Source organism: Rhagoletis pomonella, unplaced genomic scaffold, assembly GCF_013731165.1.
Source record: "Rhagoletis pomonella isolate Grant_MI unplaced genomic scaffold, Rhpom_1.0 Rhpom_scaffold_00005, whole genome shotgun sequence".
In the NCBI taxonomy this organism is placed as follows: Eukaryota; Metazoa; Arthropoda; class Insecta; order Diptera; family Tephritidae; genus Rhagoletis; species Rhagoletis pomonella.
Window position 1 is genome coordinate 19,769,740 of NW_023458559.1, and position 13,941 is coordinate 19,783,680.

At 34.6% G+C, this 13,941-nt stretch overlaps 1 protein-coding gene across 1 annotated transcript in view; it reads left to right on the forward strand.

Annotated features, from left to right (window-relative positions):
• LOC118738755 (CTP synthase-like) overlaps nucleotides 1-11,437 on the forward strand; it is a 31,780-nt gene extending 20,343 nt beyond the window's left edge. The window contains exon 4 of the mRNA XM_036469709.1: nucleotides 8,327-11,437. Within this exon, the coding sequence (XP_036325602.1) occupies nucleotides 8,327-9,440 (1,114 nt within the window). The 3' untranslated portion in view covers nucleotides 9,441-11,437. The remainder of the gene's footprint in view (nucleotides 1-8,326) is intronic.
• The last annotated feature ends 2,504 nt before the right edge of the window (nucleotides 11,438-13,941 follow it).

Below are 13,941 nucleotides of genomic sequence, written 5' to 3' on the forward strand. Positions count from 1 at the left end.
AATCATTCGCTAAAAAGTTAAGGAAAGGGTTTTGTTTACTTAACTTTAATGTTCATTAAATGCCATTAACGAATCATTAACTGACTCTGAGAGGGAATCTTTTTAAATCGTTACTGAGGGACACCTTAAGTAATCATTAACGACTCTGAGTGCGGGTGTAAGTCACTTATATCTAGGTGGATACATTAATCACTTTAGTTATATAAATTTTGAAGCTCGAAAATTTAAAATTTTTTGATAAGATATTTTGCACTTGTGAAAATAAAGAATAATGTGCCTTTGTGTATATCACCTCATTTAATTCAAGTAGGCATCTTGAAATATTTATAAAAATTGGTTTTAAATCCCTTAAAGCTAAATATTGAAAATGAAGCTGAAGAAAAAAATGGGTTGAATACCTCAAATCACTTAAACAGCCGCACTCAGAGTCCTTTAATGATTAATTAAGGTGTCCCTCAGTAACGATTTGAAAAAATTCCCTTAGAGTCAGTTAATGATTCGTTAACGGCATTTAATGAACATTAAAGTTAAGTAAACACAAACCTTTACTTAACTTTTTAACGAATGATTTTGAATTTTTTTGTTTGTTTTCAATAAATTTTAATTTCGATAACGTTGCTGTAACAGTAGCAATGGCCCAGTGAGCAGAGCACTTTCGTGCTATCCAGGAGATACGAGTTCAATCCTCGGCAAGGAATTCTTTTTAATACAATTTTTTTAAGTTTTACTGCCTAAAAAATTCATATTTTTTATTTTATTTAACGTTTGGAAACTTTTTTGATTCGCCTTTTTTCTTTCACTTTCAGTTTCTCAAATTTTTAGATTCACCTGTTTTAAAAAAATATATTTTTTTCATTTCGTTTAGTTTTTAGAAAACTTATTGCTAAACGATAAATATAATAACACTATTAGCACATATTTTAATTAGATATTCGAATTCAGAAAAGGGCTTTCAAGATAGCTGCCGAAATATAAAGACTTTTAGCTCTCGAAAGAATGAGGTGAGTTGAAAGACAGATGCCAGAATTGGCCTGTTATTGTTCTTGCCTGTCTTTTAGCAAGCAATTTAATTAAATTAAATGTTTTTTTCCTTTTTAAAGCAATAAAATCTATAAATCAAAAGAAAATTAGATCAAAAAAGCAAACAAATTCAATACAGATGATTTATGAAAATCAACAAGAAAAAAAAACAAATAAAACAGGAAAAATAAAATTTTCCTGCCCTAGGATTCGAACTCGGATCTCTCGAATGGCACGCCCGTGCTCTGCTCACTCAGCCATTACGTCTGCTGAGCCAGTGCGCGCAAAATGATATAAATACTTATTTTTACTTTATTTTTTTATAGTTATTTATTTTATTTTATTTATTTTTTTTTAATTGTATCTATTTTTTATACATCTTTCAATTAGTCTTTCTAAATATAGAAAAGAGCTTTCAAGGTAGTTGCCGGTATATAAAGACTTTTGGGAGGTTCCTTGGGAAACTGAACCTCAGAGCAGAAAATTTTTTCTTTATAAAACTAACAAATGTGTGGATAAGACATGTGTACAAATTTTAACAAATTAAAGCTTTTAAATGTATTTTTATTTTTTACGTTTTAAAATCATGTTATAAGTAAGTTTTCTGAGTAGGTTTAAATCAGGTTGTGTTGAAAGTACTGTCAAATAATTTGCGATTCATAATTCAAGTGTTTGGTAAGAAAAATATATAGTAGAACTCATCTGCGTTTAATAAAATTGTGTTATATATTAAATTGTGTGAGTACTTTATCTATATAATAAGTTATTATTAAGCAGTATTGGTCTTGTCCCACCCGTGACAAAAAAAGGTAAAAGTTGTTGTAATTACAGAAGTTGAAGTTGTGTTTCGGGTTTGTTACATAATGTTAGAACTTCATTGTCAATGTTTGCCATAATTGCATTTTCGTTTCCACATAGTTAGAAAATAATAATTCAACAGGCAAGCATGACCCACCCGTGATAGCTACGGGTGGTACAGTTGCTAGAGGTAGGTTTACACGGCTGAGAAGCTTTATTTGTTTGTTGAAGTGGACGCACGGGAAAAGGGCGGGAAATATGAGGCATTTGCTGATCAAAAATCTGTAACTTTTTTGTTGTAAATTTAAATTTGCATTTTTAATTTTTGTATCTCATTTGGTTCCCGATATATAGACCAATATGTGGCATTGGAAAACATAAAAAGTACACTTTCTGATTAAATGGAAAGAAGATATTTGACTATTGGTATTAAACGATTGTTTTTATAAAATATTATTTCAGATATATATATATTTTTTAGATAGATTACCCTTTATTTAAAAATATATATATTAAACTAATTACTGAACTATTGATTATAGTAGGTGCCATAAGAAAAATGTATAAAAACACCCTAAAACAAATTTTCAAGCAATTAGTATAGCAAATACAGCTTTGAAAAAAGCTTATCGTTTTCTAAAAATTATTGACTAAAAATAGTATATGTTTTACACATTAAAAATACATTTATGAAAATGCTTCATTTAAATATTTGGGGTTTCAATCGCTCCACAATCTGAAATGAATTCACTTATTTTCAACAGGCCTAGTCCGTGAAGTTCTTTGGTGATTTTTGCGTATGGCTTACGAATGCTTGTTATGTATGGATCTGATGTATACAGTAATGTACGGAAGATATCTTCGTTTGTCGCCAATCTTGAGTGTTTTCTTGCGTGATGTAGCCTAAATTTCTTGTTGTCTTTGTTGCGGGACTCTTGTGCGTCTTCTGAAAGTTGTCCGATTGGTAATACAGCAAAGTATTTTATAACACTCTCTCCATGGATCAATAGCTTGTGCACCGAGGATAGCATATAATACCAGTTGTATTTGTTGACATATAGGCCCCTATTATGAGTTGCATTCGATTTTCGACTGTGGTCGTAAGTGCTGAGCGAACGAATTTTCATTTGGTATTATGGCGCTCATTCGATGAAGAATAGCGCTATTGTGAATTTCGCTCGTTTAGGTTGTTCACAATAGTATATTTTTCACCGCTGAGAAGCTTTGTTTACAAATCGAGCAAACTAAATAGTGTGCTTATACATATTTATGTAAATTTGTTCTAATTAAAATGAAGTAAAAAAGAAATCAAGTTTATAAAAACGTAAAATGAGTACAACGAGTTCTGGTTCAACGATTCGTCAGAGGATGAGAGCTTAGTAAACTGGCCAGGAGTAGCAAATGTTTAAGAGAGTTTAAGTTTATTAGTCTTTGGAATATATTTTGATATAAAATATATTTAAGAAATTTGTCTACAGATTCATTAAAAAGTTCCGACCATCTAAAGAGGCGTTTGTGAGCCAAATCTATTTAAAATATTTTAAAACTATCAACAGCGCTACGATTTCGTTCTCAGAGATCGTGCCAACAGAGTATTGGGATTTTCTTTCCCAAGTAAAACCAGCCTTTCGAGCTTGTGTTTAGTATTCACGATGTTAGAACTGCATGAAATTAATAAAAATTGTTTAAAATTAGTGTCTAGCCGCCAAAATGTAAGAAAACATATACAAAATCATAAATTTTTCACAATTTTCTAACACTTCGCTACACCATCGAAAGCAAAATTCTGTTCGACAGAAAATTCGATACTCAACGAAAATTTCGACACGCTTGCATAGCTCATAATACGAATTTCACTTTCGATCTTCGATAGCCAGCGAAGATCGAAAATCGAATGCAGCTCATAATAAGGGCCATATTCTTGCTGTTTCCAATGCATAAACGCCAAACTTTTCAGCATCAGTCATAACACCCGAAGATAAAGTTTGTATAATGATATACAGTCTGTGTATCAGCACTTCATCAACTCCAGTTATTTCAGCAGAACAAGTGACATTCGAACAAAATCTTCTTGCTGTATTTCCATCATTCGAGTTGCCACTTACTTGCCGTGGCTTATCTATGATTAATCCCAGCTTTTCTCGAAAAAGCCTTTACACCGCAGTTTTCTTTTCTTCTTTTGCCCTTTTGTGTACTTCATTTGTAGCAGACCATTTTTAAAAGCAAGGTTATATGATGTGTGCAAAATCATCTCCATGCATCAGCGTGGTTGTTGTTGTCAAAGTTTAAATAGTGGCAAATCAGCTGCACTTGATAGTAGTTGGTTGAATCAGGAAAATGAATTAGCAACAAGAGTTTTCGGGGTGTACATAGCTCAGTGGTTAACGCTTCTGACTTTGCACATCGATTACGCAGGTTCGATCCCTGCTGAAGTCTAGAAAAAAAGTCTGATGAGGAGATGTGGTGATCTCCGAAATAACTGCTATAACTTCTACCGCTTAGACTTTGTTGCTTTTTAAATTTTTCCTAATAAAAATAATCGTGGTACAAAGCTCAATAAAAACATTGAAAATACTGTACACTTTATAGTGTACGCAGTGTCATTTCCGCTAGCAACCGCCGCAATACTAATGAACGTAGATAACAAGAAGGGACAACTCGTTATAATTGTAGCGAAAGTGCGCAACAGGGGCGTGCCTTCTCTTTTGCCCTAGTGCGTTTTTTGAGTTGTCCCTTCTTGTTATCTACGTTCTTTGGCAATACACACATGCAAAAGCACAAATACAATAACAAAAAATACACGCAAGCCAAAGTGCGAAAAAGATATCAAATACACACCTACAGCCAGTGTTGCCATTTTGGTGCTTCTGGAGCTAGATTTAGCTCTTTATTTTTCTATTTAGCTCTTTATTTTTCTATTTAGCTCCGAAAATCGGGTTTTAGCTCCTAGCTCTTTTCAAATTTATGTAGCGCTTTTTTAGCTCCAGAAAGTTTTAGTTGTATTTGGTATATATAAGCCAAAACTTAAGCGTTGATAAAATGGAAAATTTCGAGATGCAGTGTATCCACCATAATCTCTTGGATCTAGGTTGAAAAATTCAAAAACAAATTAAAAGAAAATCCTTTTTCTGATAGCGCGGATTTTGTTTTACCTTACTAATTTTACCTTTGAGGGGAGCCATTTTACTTTCCAGAAAGATTTAGCGAAAAAATTATTCCATTCAAATATCTGAAATCACAGACTAACAGTTTGCAAAGTATTTTTAGTTCACTGTTATAATTGCCATAGCAACTAATTCGAAATATATGCACCTTATTTTGGTTTTCAAAGATTTTTTCAGCACTTAAACTTATAAAATTCGTTGTTTTTATTAAAATTGCCGAAAATGTAAAACAACCTTACGTCAATAAATGCTCAACCTTAACAAAAATATGTAGCTCTTCATTTTAGCTCTTTTTAGCTCCTTTTTTCGACCGTTTTAGCTCCAAACGAAATTTTCTCTGGCAACACTGCCTACAGCCCGCCACAAAAAATTATTATTCTTTGTTTTTGCAAAACACTGAATAAATTACGGAAGAACACATACACATGTTATTACACTATGTAAACCATTTAATTTCAGTTGACACTATTGTAAATTGAAATGAAATAGTGAAATTTGCTTCGCCACTGCAATACAAAATCGTGTTGATTCGCCGGTAACTGCCGCTCTCCACAGGATAAAGTTTATAAGTATCTTGATACATATGTTAGAATATAAATATCCAATGGAGACCGTTCATTGCTCTTCAAGAGCAATATATATCAGGGCTTATATCTTACTATCTATTGCCGGCAATTTAGTAGTTTGACAGCTACATTTTCATTTGCACGAAAACTTCTTGGTGGCAACATTATTGATATTTTAATATCAAAGCAAAAATTGAGCTGGGTTCGAATCGTCACATACAATATCGTACTTCTCGTCATGGAAAAACACATTTTTCGGATTATGACATAGGTGAACGTACTCTTTGTCCCATTCACCTTATACTGCTTGACGTATCTCGTAATTTTCTTTCGTATCATTTTCAATCCGTGAACGGATGTTACGATTCGAGCCCTGTTTTCTATTAAGATATTTGTTATCGCCACTGACATAACTTATATTTAGCATCCAAAATGACAGCTGGACAGCAATAAATTTTATCCTCTGGAGACGGCCAGTAAAGCAATGTTGTAGTGTGCTTGTGATGAAAGAGAACAGTAATTTCGGCGCTCTCATAAAATCGAGCACAGGTAAAAAGAGAACACTTCAATTGTGTACACTATGAAGACTATGCAAGCAAAATGTTTTGCGCTCCACGTTAGTACCTTTACGTACCCAAATCACTAATTAGTTTTTTAAGGGGAAAACCATTTTTGATTATGTACTTGGATGTGAAATTACACATTTTCTAAAATTTGTTAAGCAGACGAACATGCTTATTTTAAGTCATCTTACAAAATCTTTTATCGAGATAAAAAATCCTCATACACAAATATTGCCACCGATAAAACTTACACATATCTGGCAAACAAAATTACATATGGTAGGCAATAATTTTCGCCTGTGGAGACGCGTCGTTAGCTAGTCTTTCAGTGTTGTAAAGGGTAAAGCTGAAAACAGTCTGCAGAATTTTGTCCATTACTGGAGCCCTCAGTGTTGCTTACTACAGTGTTGCCACTCATCAATGCCTTTTCATTAACTTGCCTTTTCAACTACAATTTTTCGTGTTATAGTAGATCGTAGCTTTCAACAAAAAACCTTATTCAATAGTAAATTTCAAATATTTTAAACGTATTTTGAATAGGAAATTATAACTTTTTTACCATCTGCAAAACTGGCGAAGTGGCACCTATCTGTAGAAGGAAGGAAACAGCTGACACGGAAAAATCTAAATTCCGCAGATTTCTGCGCTACAGGCTACAACTACAGAAAAATTCTGCGGTGTTGAGTTTTCATTTACATGACGCTTTGGACAGATCGTGTCAGCTGACTCGGGTTTACGTACCGGTAGGTTTACGTTCTTGACTAATTTCAGCTTAAAATATTATCGATTACGGCTAAAAGGCGTTTACACTGTGCAACCAAAGAACGTAGATAACAAGAAGGGACAACTCGTTATAATTGTGGCGAAAGTGCGCAACAGGGGCGTGCCTTCTCTTTTCATCCAATCAGAAAACGCACTAGGGCAAAAGAGGAGGCACACCCTGTTGCGCACTTTCGCTACAATTATAACGAGTTGTCCGTTCTTGTTATCTACTATCTTTGGTTCAACTTACACCGGCGATTAGTTGAATCAAAAGTTTACATAATTTAACTGAAAGTTGAACAGTGTAAACGCCTTTTTAAATACAATGATTGTGTACGATTAGGAAATAATAATATTTTGAACGAAATTTTTTGAAAATTTCATCACTGCTATAAAACTCGAAAAGGAGGACAGAGAAGGACAAAATTTTTGAGGAGGGCGAATCACGTTTAAGGAGACAATCCTTCTCAAAGGAGGACGGTTGGTCAGCTTACTAAATAGCACAGAAATCTTTGTCCTTGATTGTAGTTGGGCTGACAAATGAAAAAGTGGAAAACGCAAAAGCAGTTTACATGGCGAACTTAGCTCAGTTGGTAGACCACTGGCTTTCTATACCGGAGTTGCTGGTTCAAGTCCCAGCGAAGTCGATGAAGAAGTCCGATGTTGTGTTTGTAACAGCATACATATTCCCCAGAGTTTTTGGAGAGCGATGCTGAAGTGACAGTCCTTGGCCTGATATAAATCTGTGTCGACCCGACTGTCGTCAGAAATGATGAAATGTGATCTTCGAAATGGCAGCTATAACTCCTACCAGCATCTTTCGTTAAAAGCTACCTCAAGCTTAATAGAATTTTGTATATGTGACCTGGTCTACGAAAAGGGAGCTTACGTGCGAAAACTAGTTTTCTGTGAAAAAGCTGTTAAAAGTAAGCAACTCGTTTCGTCAGTTTCTCATTATCTCGTTAATTGTTCTCCGCGCCGGACGTCCAGTAAGTGTTGTTGTTGGTCCAGTAAGTGTTGTTGTTGGTCCAGTAAGTGTTGTTGTTGGTCCAGTAAGTGTTGTTGGTCGGAATATTATTATAGTTTTATTATTATTATTATTAATATTATTATTATTAATATTATTATTATTAATATTATTATTATTAATATTATTATTATTAATATTATTATTATTAATATTATTATTATTTTTAGTACACTTCTAAGCAAGTTAGGATTTTCTGCTTTTCACCACGTGAAAAAGCATCTCATCTTCCATCCGAATCAACCAAAAAGTGAAAATTGATTTTTTGACACCTAAGCCCCCTCTCCGTAGACCAGGTCACATATGTATATGTAATTGTTATTAGGCCACTAATACCAAAAAATTAACACTTTTACTATTTTTCATAGGCCATACTACTGCTAATCTTATCACTAGAGACAACTTTTAATTTTGGTTTCCTTCCAGATGCTTACAGCAATGGAAAGACCTGGCACGCCGCTCCGAGACTCTCCGTGAAGAAGTGAACATTGCCATAGTCGGTAAATATACACGCCTGGAAGACTCCTATGCATCAGTGGTGAAGGCACTTCAACATGCATCTCTAGCTGCGGGTTTTAAATTGAATTTAAAGTTCATTGAGGCTTGCCACCTGGAGAGTGGGACGCGGGACAAAGACCCTACCAAATACCATGAGGCTTGGATGCAACTTTGTGATAGTGATGGTGTTGTGGTGCCAGGTGGATTTGGTTCGCGTGGCATGGAAGGAAAAATTGTTGCATGCAATTGGTGCCGTGAAAAACAAAAGCCAATGCTAGGTATTTGCCTAGGCCTCCAAGCAGCCGTTATTGAATTCGCACGCAATGTGCTCGGTCTAAAGGATGCTAATACTACAGAAATTGATCCGAAAACCGGTAATCCGCTAGTAATTGATATGCCAGAGCATCACACTGGCCAAATGGGTGGAACTATGCGTCTAGGTAGACGTACAACCATTTTCTCTGATGAGAATAGCGTTATCAAAATGCTTTACGGAAACCCGAAAACAGTCGATGAACGACACCGCCATCGGTATGAAGTAAATCCTAAGTATGTGTCCACATTGGAGGAACACGGCATGCGCTTTGTGGGCTATGATGACGAGAAAAGACGTATGGAGATTGTTGAGCTGCGTGATCATCCATATTTCGTTGCTACACAGTATCATCCAGAATACTTGTCACGGCCACTTAAACCCTCTCCACCATTCCTTGGCTTAATATTGGCGTCGAAGAAGCGTTTAACCAGCTATTTGGCGCGTGGCTGTCGTCTATCGCCACGCCAGCTTTCCGATGCCTCATCTGACGAGGATATATCTGCTGAGGAATGTGAAAGACTCGTAAACGCTGTTAAGCCATTGCAGTTAAATGGACATTTATCGCCTGCAAATCCTACGCGTCTTCAGAATGGTCGCTCTAAGAATTTTCAGTCGAATATCGAGGGGAAAACCGTAGTGGACACTGGACTGAATGGTGAAAAACCAAATGGGGATATTAAAATAAACTCAACAACGGAAAACGAGGGCAATGGAGATGCACATTAAATACCAATAAGGCCGGACTTCCCTGAAATACTTTGAATTAGATAGTGAAACTTTAAATGGTGAATTATATTAGATTTTTTTCTATTAGAGCACATCGTCACCTGAAATGGAAAAAGACGTAACAACATCGTAACTGAAATGGAAAAAGTCGTGACTTAAATTTTTTTTTTTATTAAATGATGGAGTTTTAATTCGATGAAATCCATCATATTTATCAAAAACTGAATTTTGGATTTTTTATTAGCTACGACATTTTGAATTTCAGCGACGATGTTTGTTATGTCTTCTTGCATTTCAGGTGACGATATTCAATTTCTTATATACTATAGTTATATACATACATATTCTTCGAAATGTCAAATTATTTTTATTTGATTTAGTAGTACATATTCAATTAAACACTAAAATACTTAGCACTCCGCAACACATTTGCGTGCGTTTATTTATTTTGTTTTCCTGGTGTGAGTGTATTGTGGTGGGATAATTTATTCAAAATTGTTTATCTATCTAGGCACTTGCTCTCTCCATTTTTTTTTGGATGCGAACTGTCAAATCGCTTCTAGTGCAATAATTAGTCACTGCCACTTAAAACGCTCACACTAGTGAGCAAAATAACGCCCTCAAATATATTTTTAAATTGTAAGTATCCTTTGAATATTTGATTAAATGCTGACAATTCTCAAATACTGATCTTATTTGTAAACTGTCTACATACTAACATATGTACAAGAATTACAACTTATATTTATATGCCTAATTTTGTAGTTAATATAATTAGCGTTCATTTATATGCATTATTGTCTGGGCATGGACCATCTAACTTGATTTGAACTCTTAAGCAGGGCTATTTTTTTGTTGTGAAGCTCAGCTCAGTCTTTAATATTATTTCTGCTTATTGTACATACATAACAATTGTTTCATTTTGCATATAATACGAGTTTTCAGATAAACAGTACACATATTTTTTGTAGCTAATGTGTCGTTCGATATTCGAAAGTACAAATGTTTATCTCAGAAATCTACTTCGACTGTTTAAAATTTAAAATGCAATAAATTGCTTTCAAACTGTTATTTGTAGTAAATTTAGTTAGGCTGTATGGTCGCAATCGTTTAATTATATTAATTTTGATTATTAAATATTTTATTTTAGTTCCTATTAATGCATATCTGCATTCACAATTGTAAAGTTGAATAATTAATAAACATAACAGTTTTAAGGTATAAGGAATTAAATATGTGGAAAGTATGGGTTAATTCCAAAACGTCAAAATACAAAGCATCAGTCTCTTTTATTTCTAAAACGCACTAGAAGAAAACATCTAACGACAGTCGGGTCTACGTAACCGGAACGACCCAGATTTATATCTGGCCAAGGACTGTCACTCCAGCAACGCTCCCCAAAATCTCTTTGGGGAATTTATGTGCTGTTACAACAACAAGAACAAAACATATAACTTGCGAAACCTAGTTGGAAACTAGCATCAAACCGTGGTTGCGCACATTTGACATTACAATCTACTGGGGTTTGGAAGTAAAAGAGACTGATGCTTTGTATTTTGACGTTTTGGAAAGCAGCCTATGCCAGTTAATTATAAAACCAGTTTTTACACACTAATGAAATGCTTCCTGTACACCCGATATGGCAAGAGTAATAATTGTAAATAACTGAAACAGTTTGGTATTTAATTTTGTTATTCATATTTCCAAATTTATTGATACATTTTATTTATGTAAGTTGTAACTGGAACTTATTATTAATACTAGATTCTATATTCATTATTAGGTAATTAACTAGTACTTCTTAGGAGTAATAATAAATTCGTTTTTTCTTTGGTTGCATGATTCGCACATGCGAAGTAAAAATCAGCGTCCAAATTAAAGACTAATTTCATTAAGTATTTAAGAAATTTTATATTACAAATATGTATGTACATATTTATTTAGTATTGTTTATATCGGCAGAGAATTCGTAATAAAAAGAAACTGAACGAAGGAAATTAATGGAATTTATTATTAAAGACGTTTTGAATAGATTACAGTTACTTAAGCCAGATTCTTTTGAAGATGAAAATATTAGTTGTGATCCCGTTTGAGTCCGAACTTACCATTTTTTACCAGAATTTCCCAGATTTTACTGGAAATTGATCCCGTACTCGGTTCTCTGGCAACTGAGAGGACAAATAAGAGAGTAAATAAGGCCCGCAGTTCAGTGATTGGACATCTACCACATTGTGGTAGATCTGCCACTTTTTTGAGCATCTACCATATTTACCACACAAGGTCTGAAATCTACCACATTCGCGTTTTTGAGTAGTTTTATTTTTGCTCGACATAATTTTCTTAATTCTTAAGAGCAAAAATTATCCAACACTAAACACCAACAACAAAGCCGAATGGGAGGATAAAATAAACTGTAAATAGTAAATTTTCTCAATAATCAATTTTTCGACAGGAAACGTGGTTTTATTGTGTTAAATTGCAAAATATATGATTTATAAAAAGAATTAATAGCGATTCTTGTGAAAGTATTAGCAAATTTCAGTGCGTCTAAAGTTCCTAAAACATTTTTTACTTTTTCCTGGGGATTTGTAAAATCGGCAAATCCCACGTAGCGGTTGCTGGAACGTGTCACATTTGTTCGGTACATCGAGATGTGATAAAAAGTAACGCTGGCAGCACTCCGAACGGTTGCAGAAATCTCTCAAAATATGTTCGAAAAATATCTTGATATAGAAGCAACTGCTTTACACTGTCAAGGAAAAAAATTGCCAAAACTAGGCGCAGTTTTTTGCAACTCCAATCTTGCACTTTTTTTATTCTAATTAAAATGTTTACAATTTAGGTGAAACCCTGCAGAATTTTTTAAATTTTTGTACTAAATTTGATCCAAAACCTGAGATCTACCAATTTTTTTTTTAAATCTACCACATTTTTTTCCAGATTCTACCACACACATTTTTTTTAAAGTCCGATCACTGCCGCAGTTGCCTTGCCAGGCCACAACCTACGCGCTGGTACGCAGACCGTTGGAGTGTCAGCGCCGGTGTTGTTGGTGCCCGATAAATTGGCGTCGGCCCGATAAATCTATAAGCGAATTAGGTGCTTTAGCGGTCACCACCACGGCGCACAGAAACAACACCATGGACTTGGCCATTGCCATAATACGCAAAAAAAGAGAAAAAAGGTGATACCCCTACTACTGTCTTTCGCCTAATCTCTCATTCCTAGATTCTAATGGTCTGATTATGCATACTTCGCATAACTTCGCACATCTTCGCATAAACTTCAAATGTAATTTCGTATGTACTTTGTGTGTATTTTGTATGTATTCCATTACCCAGAAATTAGCAGAACTTTTAAAAACTTAGCGATCTGTTGAGTTTAGATTTTGCTTCACATTTTCTTAAGTTACACTTTTTGTGCTCTGGTACAAATGGTTGTGCGAAGTTATGCGAAGTATGCATAATCAGACCCTTACTATTGATCGGCACCGTTTTTCCCCGTTGGGGTGGCGCTCCACCGACAAACACCTGCTTCGCTCAACTAGAGCTCATACTACCTCTTACGCAGGTCCATACATACACATATCACTCATTTACTTCAGTAGTGTCATAATCCAAAAATTACAAATATTGAGTTATGTAAGTACGCAGAAAATACCGCTGGTTCATATGTAGCCCACTAGAACAAAATAAGTATTCATTTTTATTATGGGAGTACATACAGTATATTTTGCTTAGCTGCATATCCATCTCTGTACGAAAAACTTGTGCACTTAACCGAGAAAGGTACTTAAGCGAATTTTCTTTACTACTTCAATGAGGAAGGTACCCGAATCCCTATGAAACCAAGTAATGGAGGAGCACTTACCACGTAGAAATTACTGCAAGCGAAATTTTTACCGAATGGTATCTTACTATCTATATAACTACATAAATTGATAGCCATTTTCGTTGTTCTGCGAGATGAGCAAAATAAATAAAAGCTTGTAAAATTAGGTAATTGTAGGGCCAGTGCAGGTAAACGTAATACTTTCTTTGATAATTGATACTAGTTGCACAATTTTTAAGGCAGGTATCGCCAATGTGCAGGTATGTTGAATGCATCTATCGGAGCAGTTTCCTTACAAATGTTACAAATAACGCCTCTGATGCGCATTTTGGGGTAGGTATCTTAAAGGTGCATTTAAGCATAAAGGCAGCAAAGCAAAATATACTGTATATGTAAATTCAAAACTTTAAAGTCATTTTCTTGAGTTTATTTTTAATTTTTAGTTATGACACTATTGAAGTAAATTAGCGATATGTGTGCACAATTGAGTGTCGATTAACTTCACTCCTATCGGTTGGAGTGAAAGGAAATAGGTAAATAGAACGAAGGGGAAACCAAAGTTCTGCCAGTACGCGACAAAATCTGTAATGTTTTTGCGCTAAATTAAATTCCGAAAGGCCATTTCGAATTTCAGAGAACGTAAAGAACACATACGCAAATTATAGGTTAC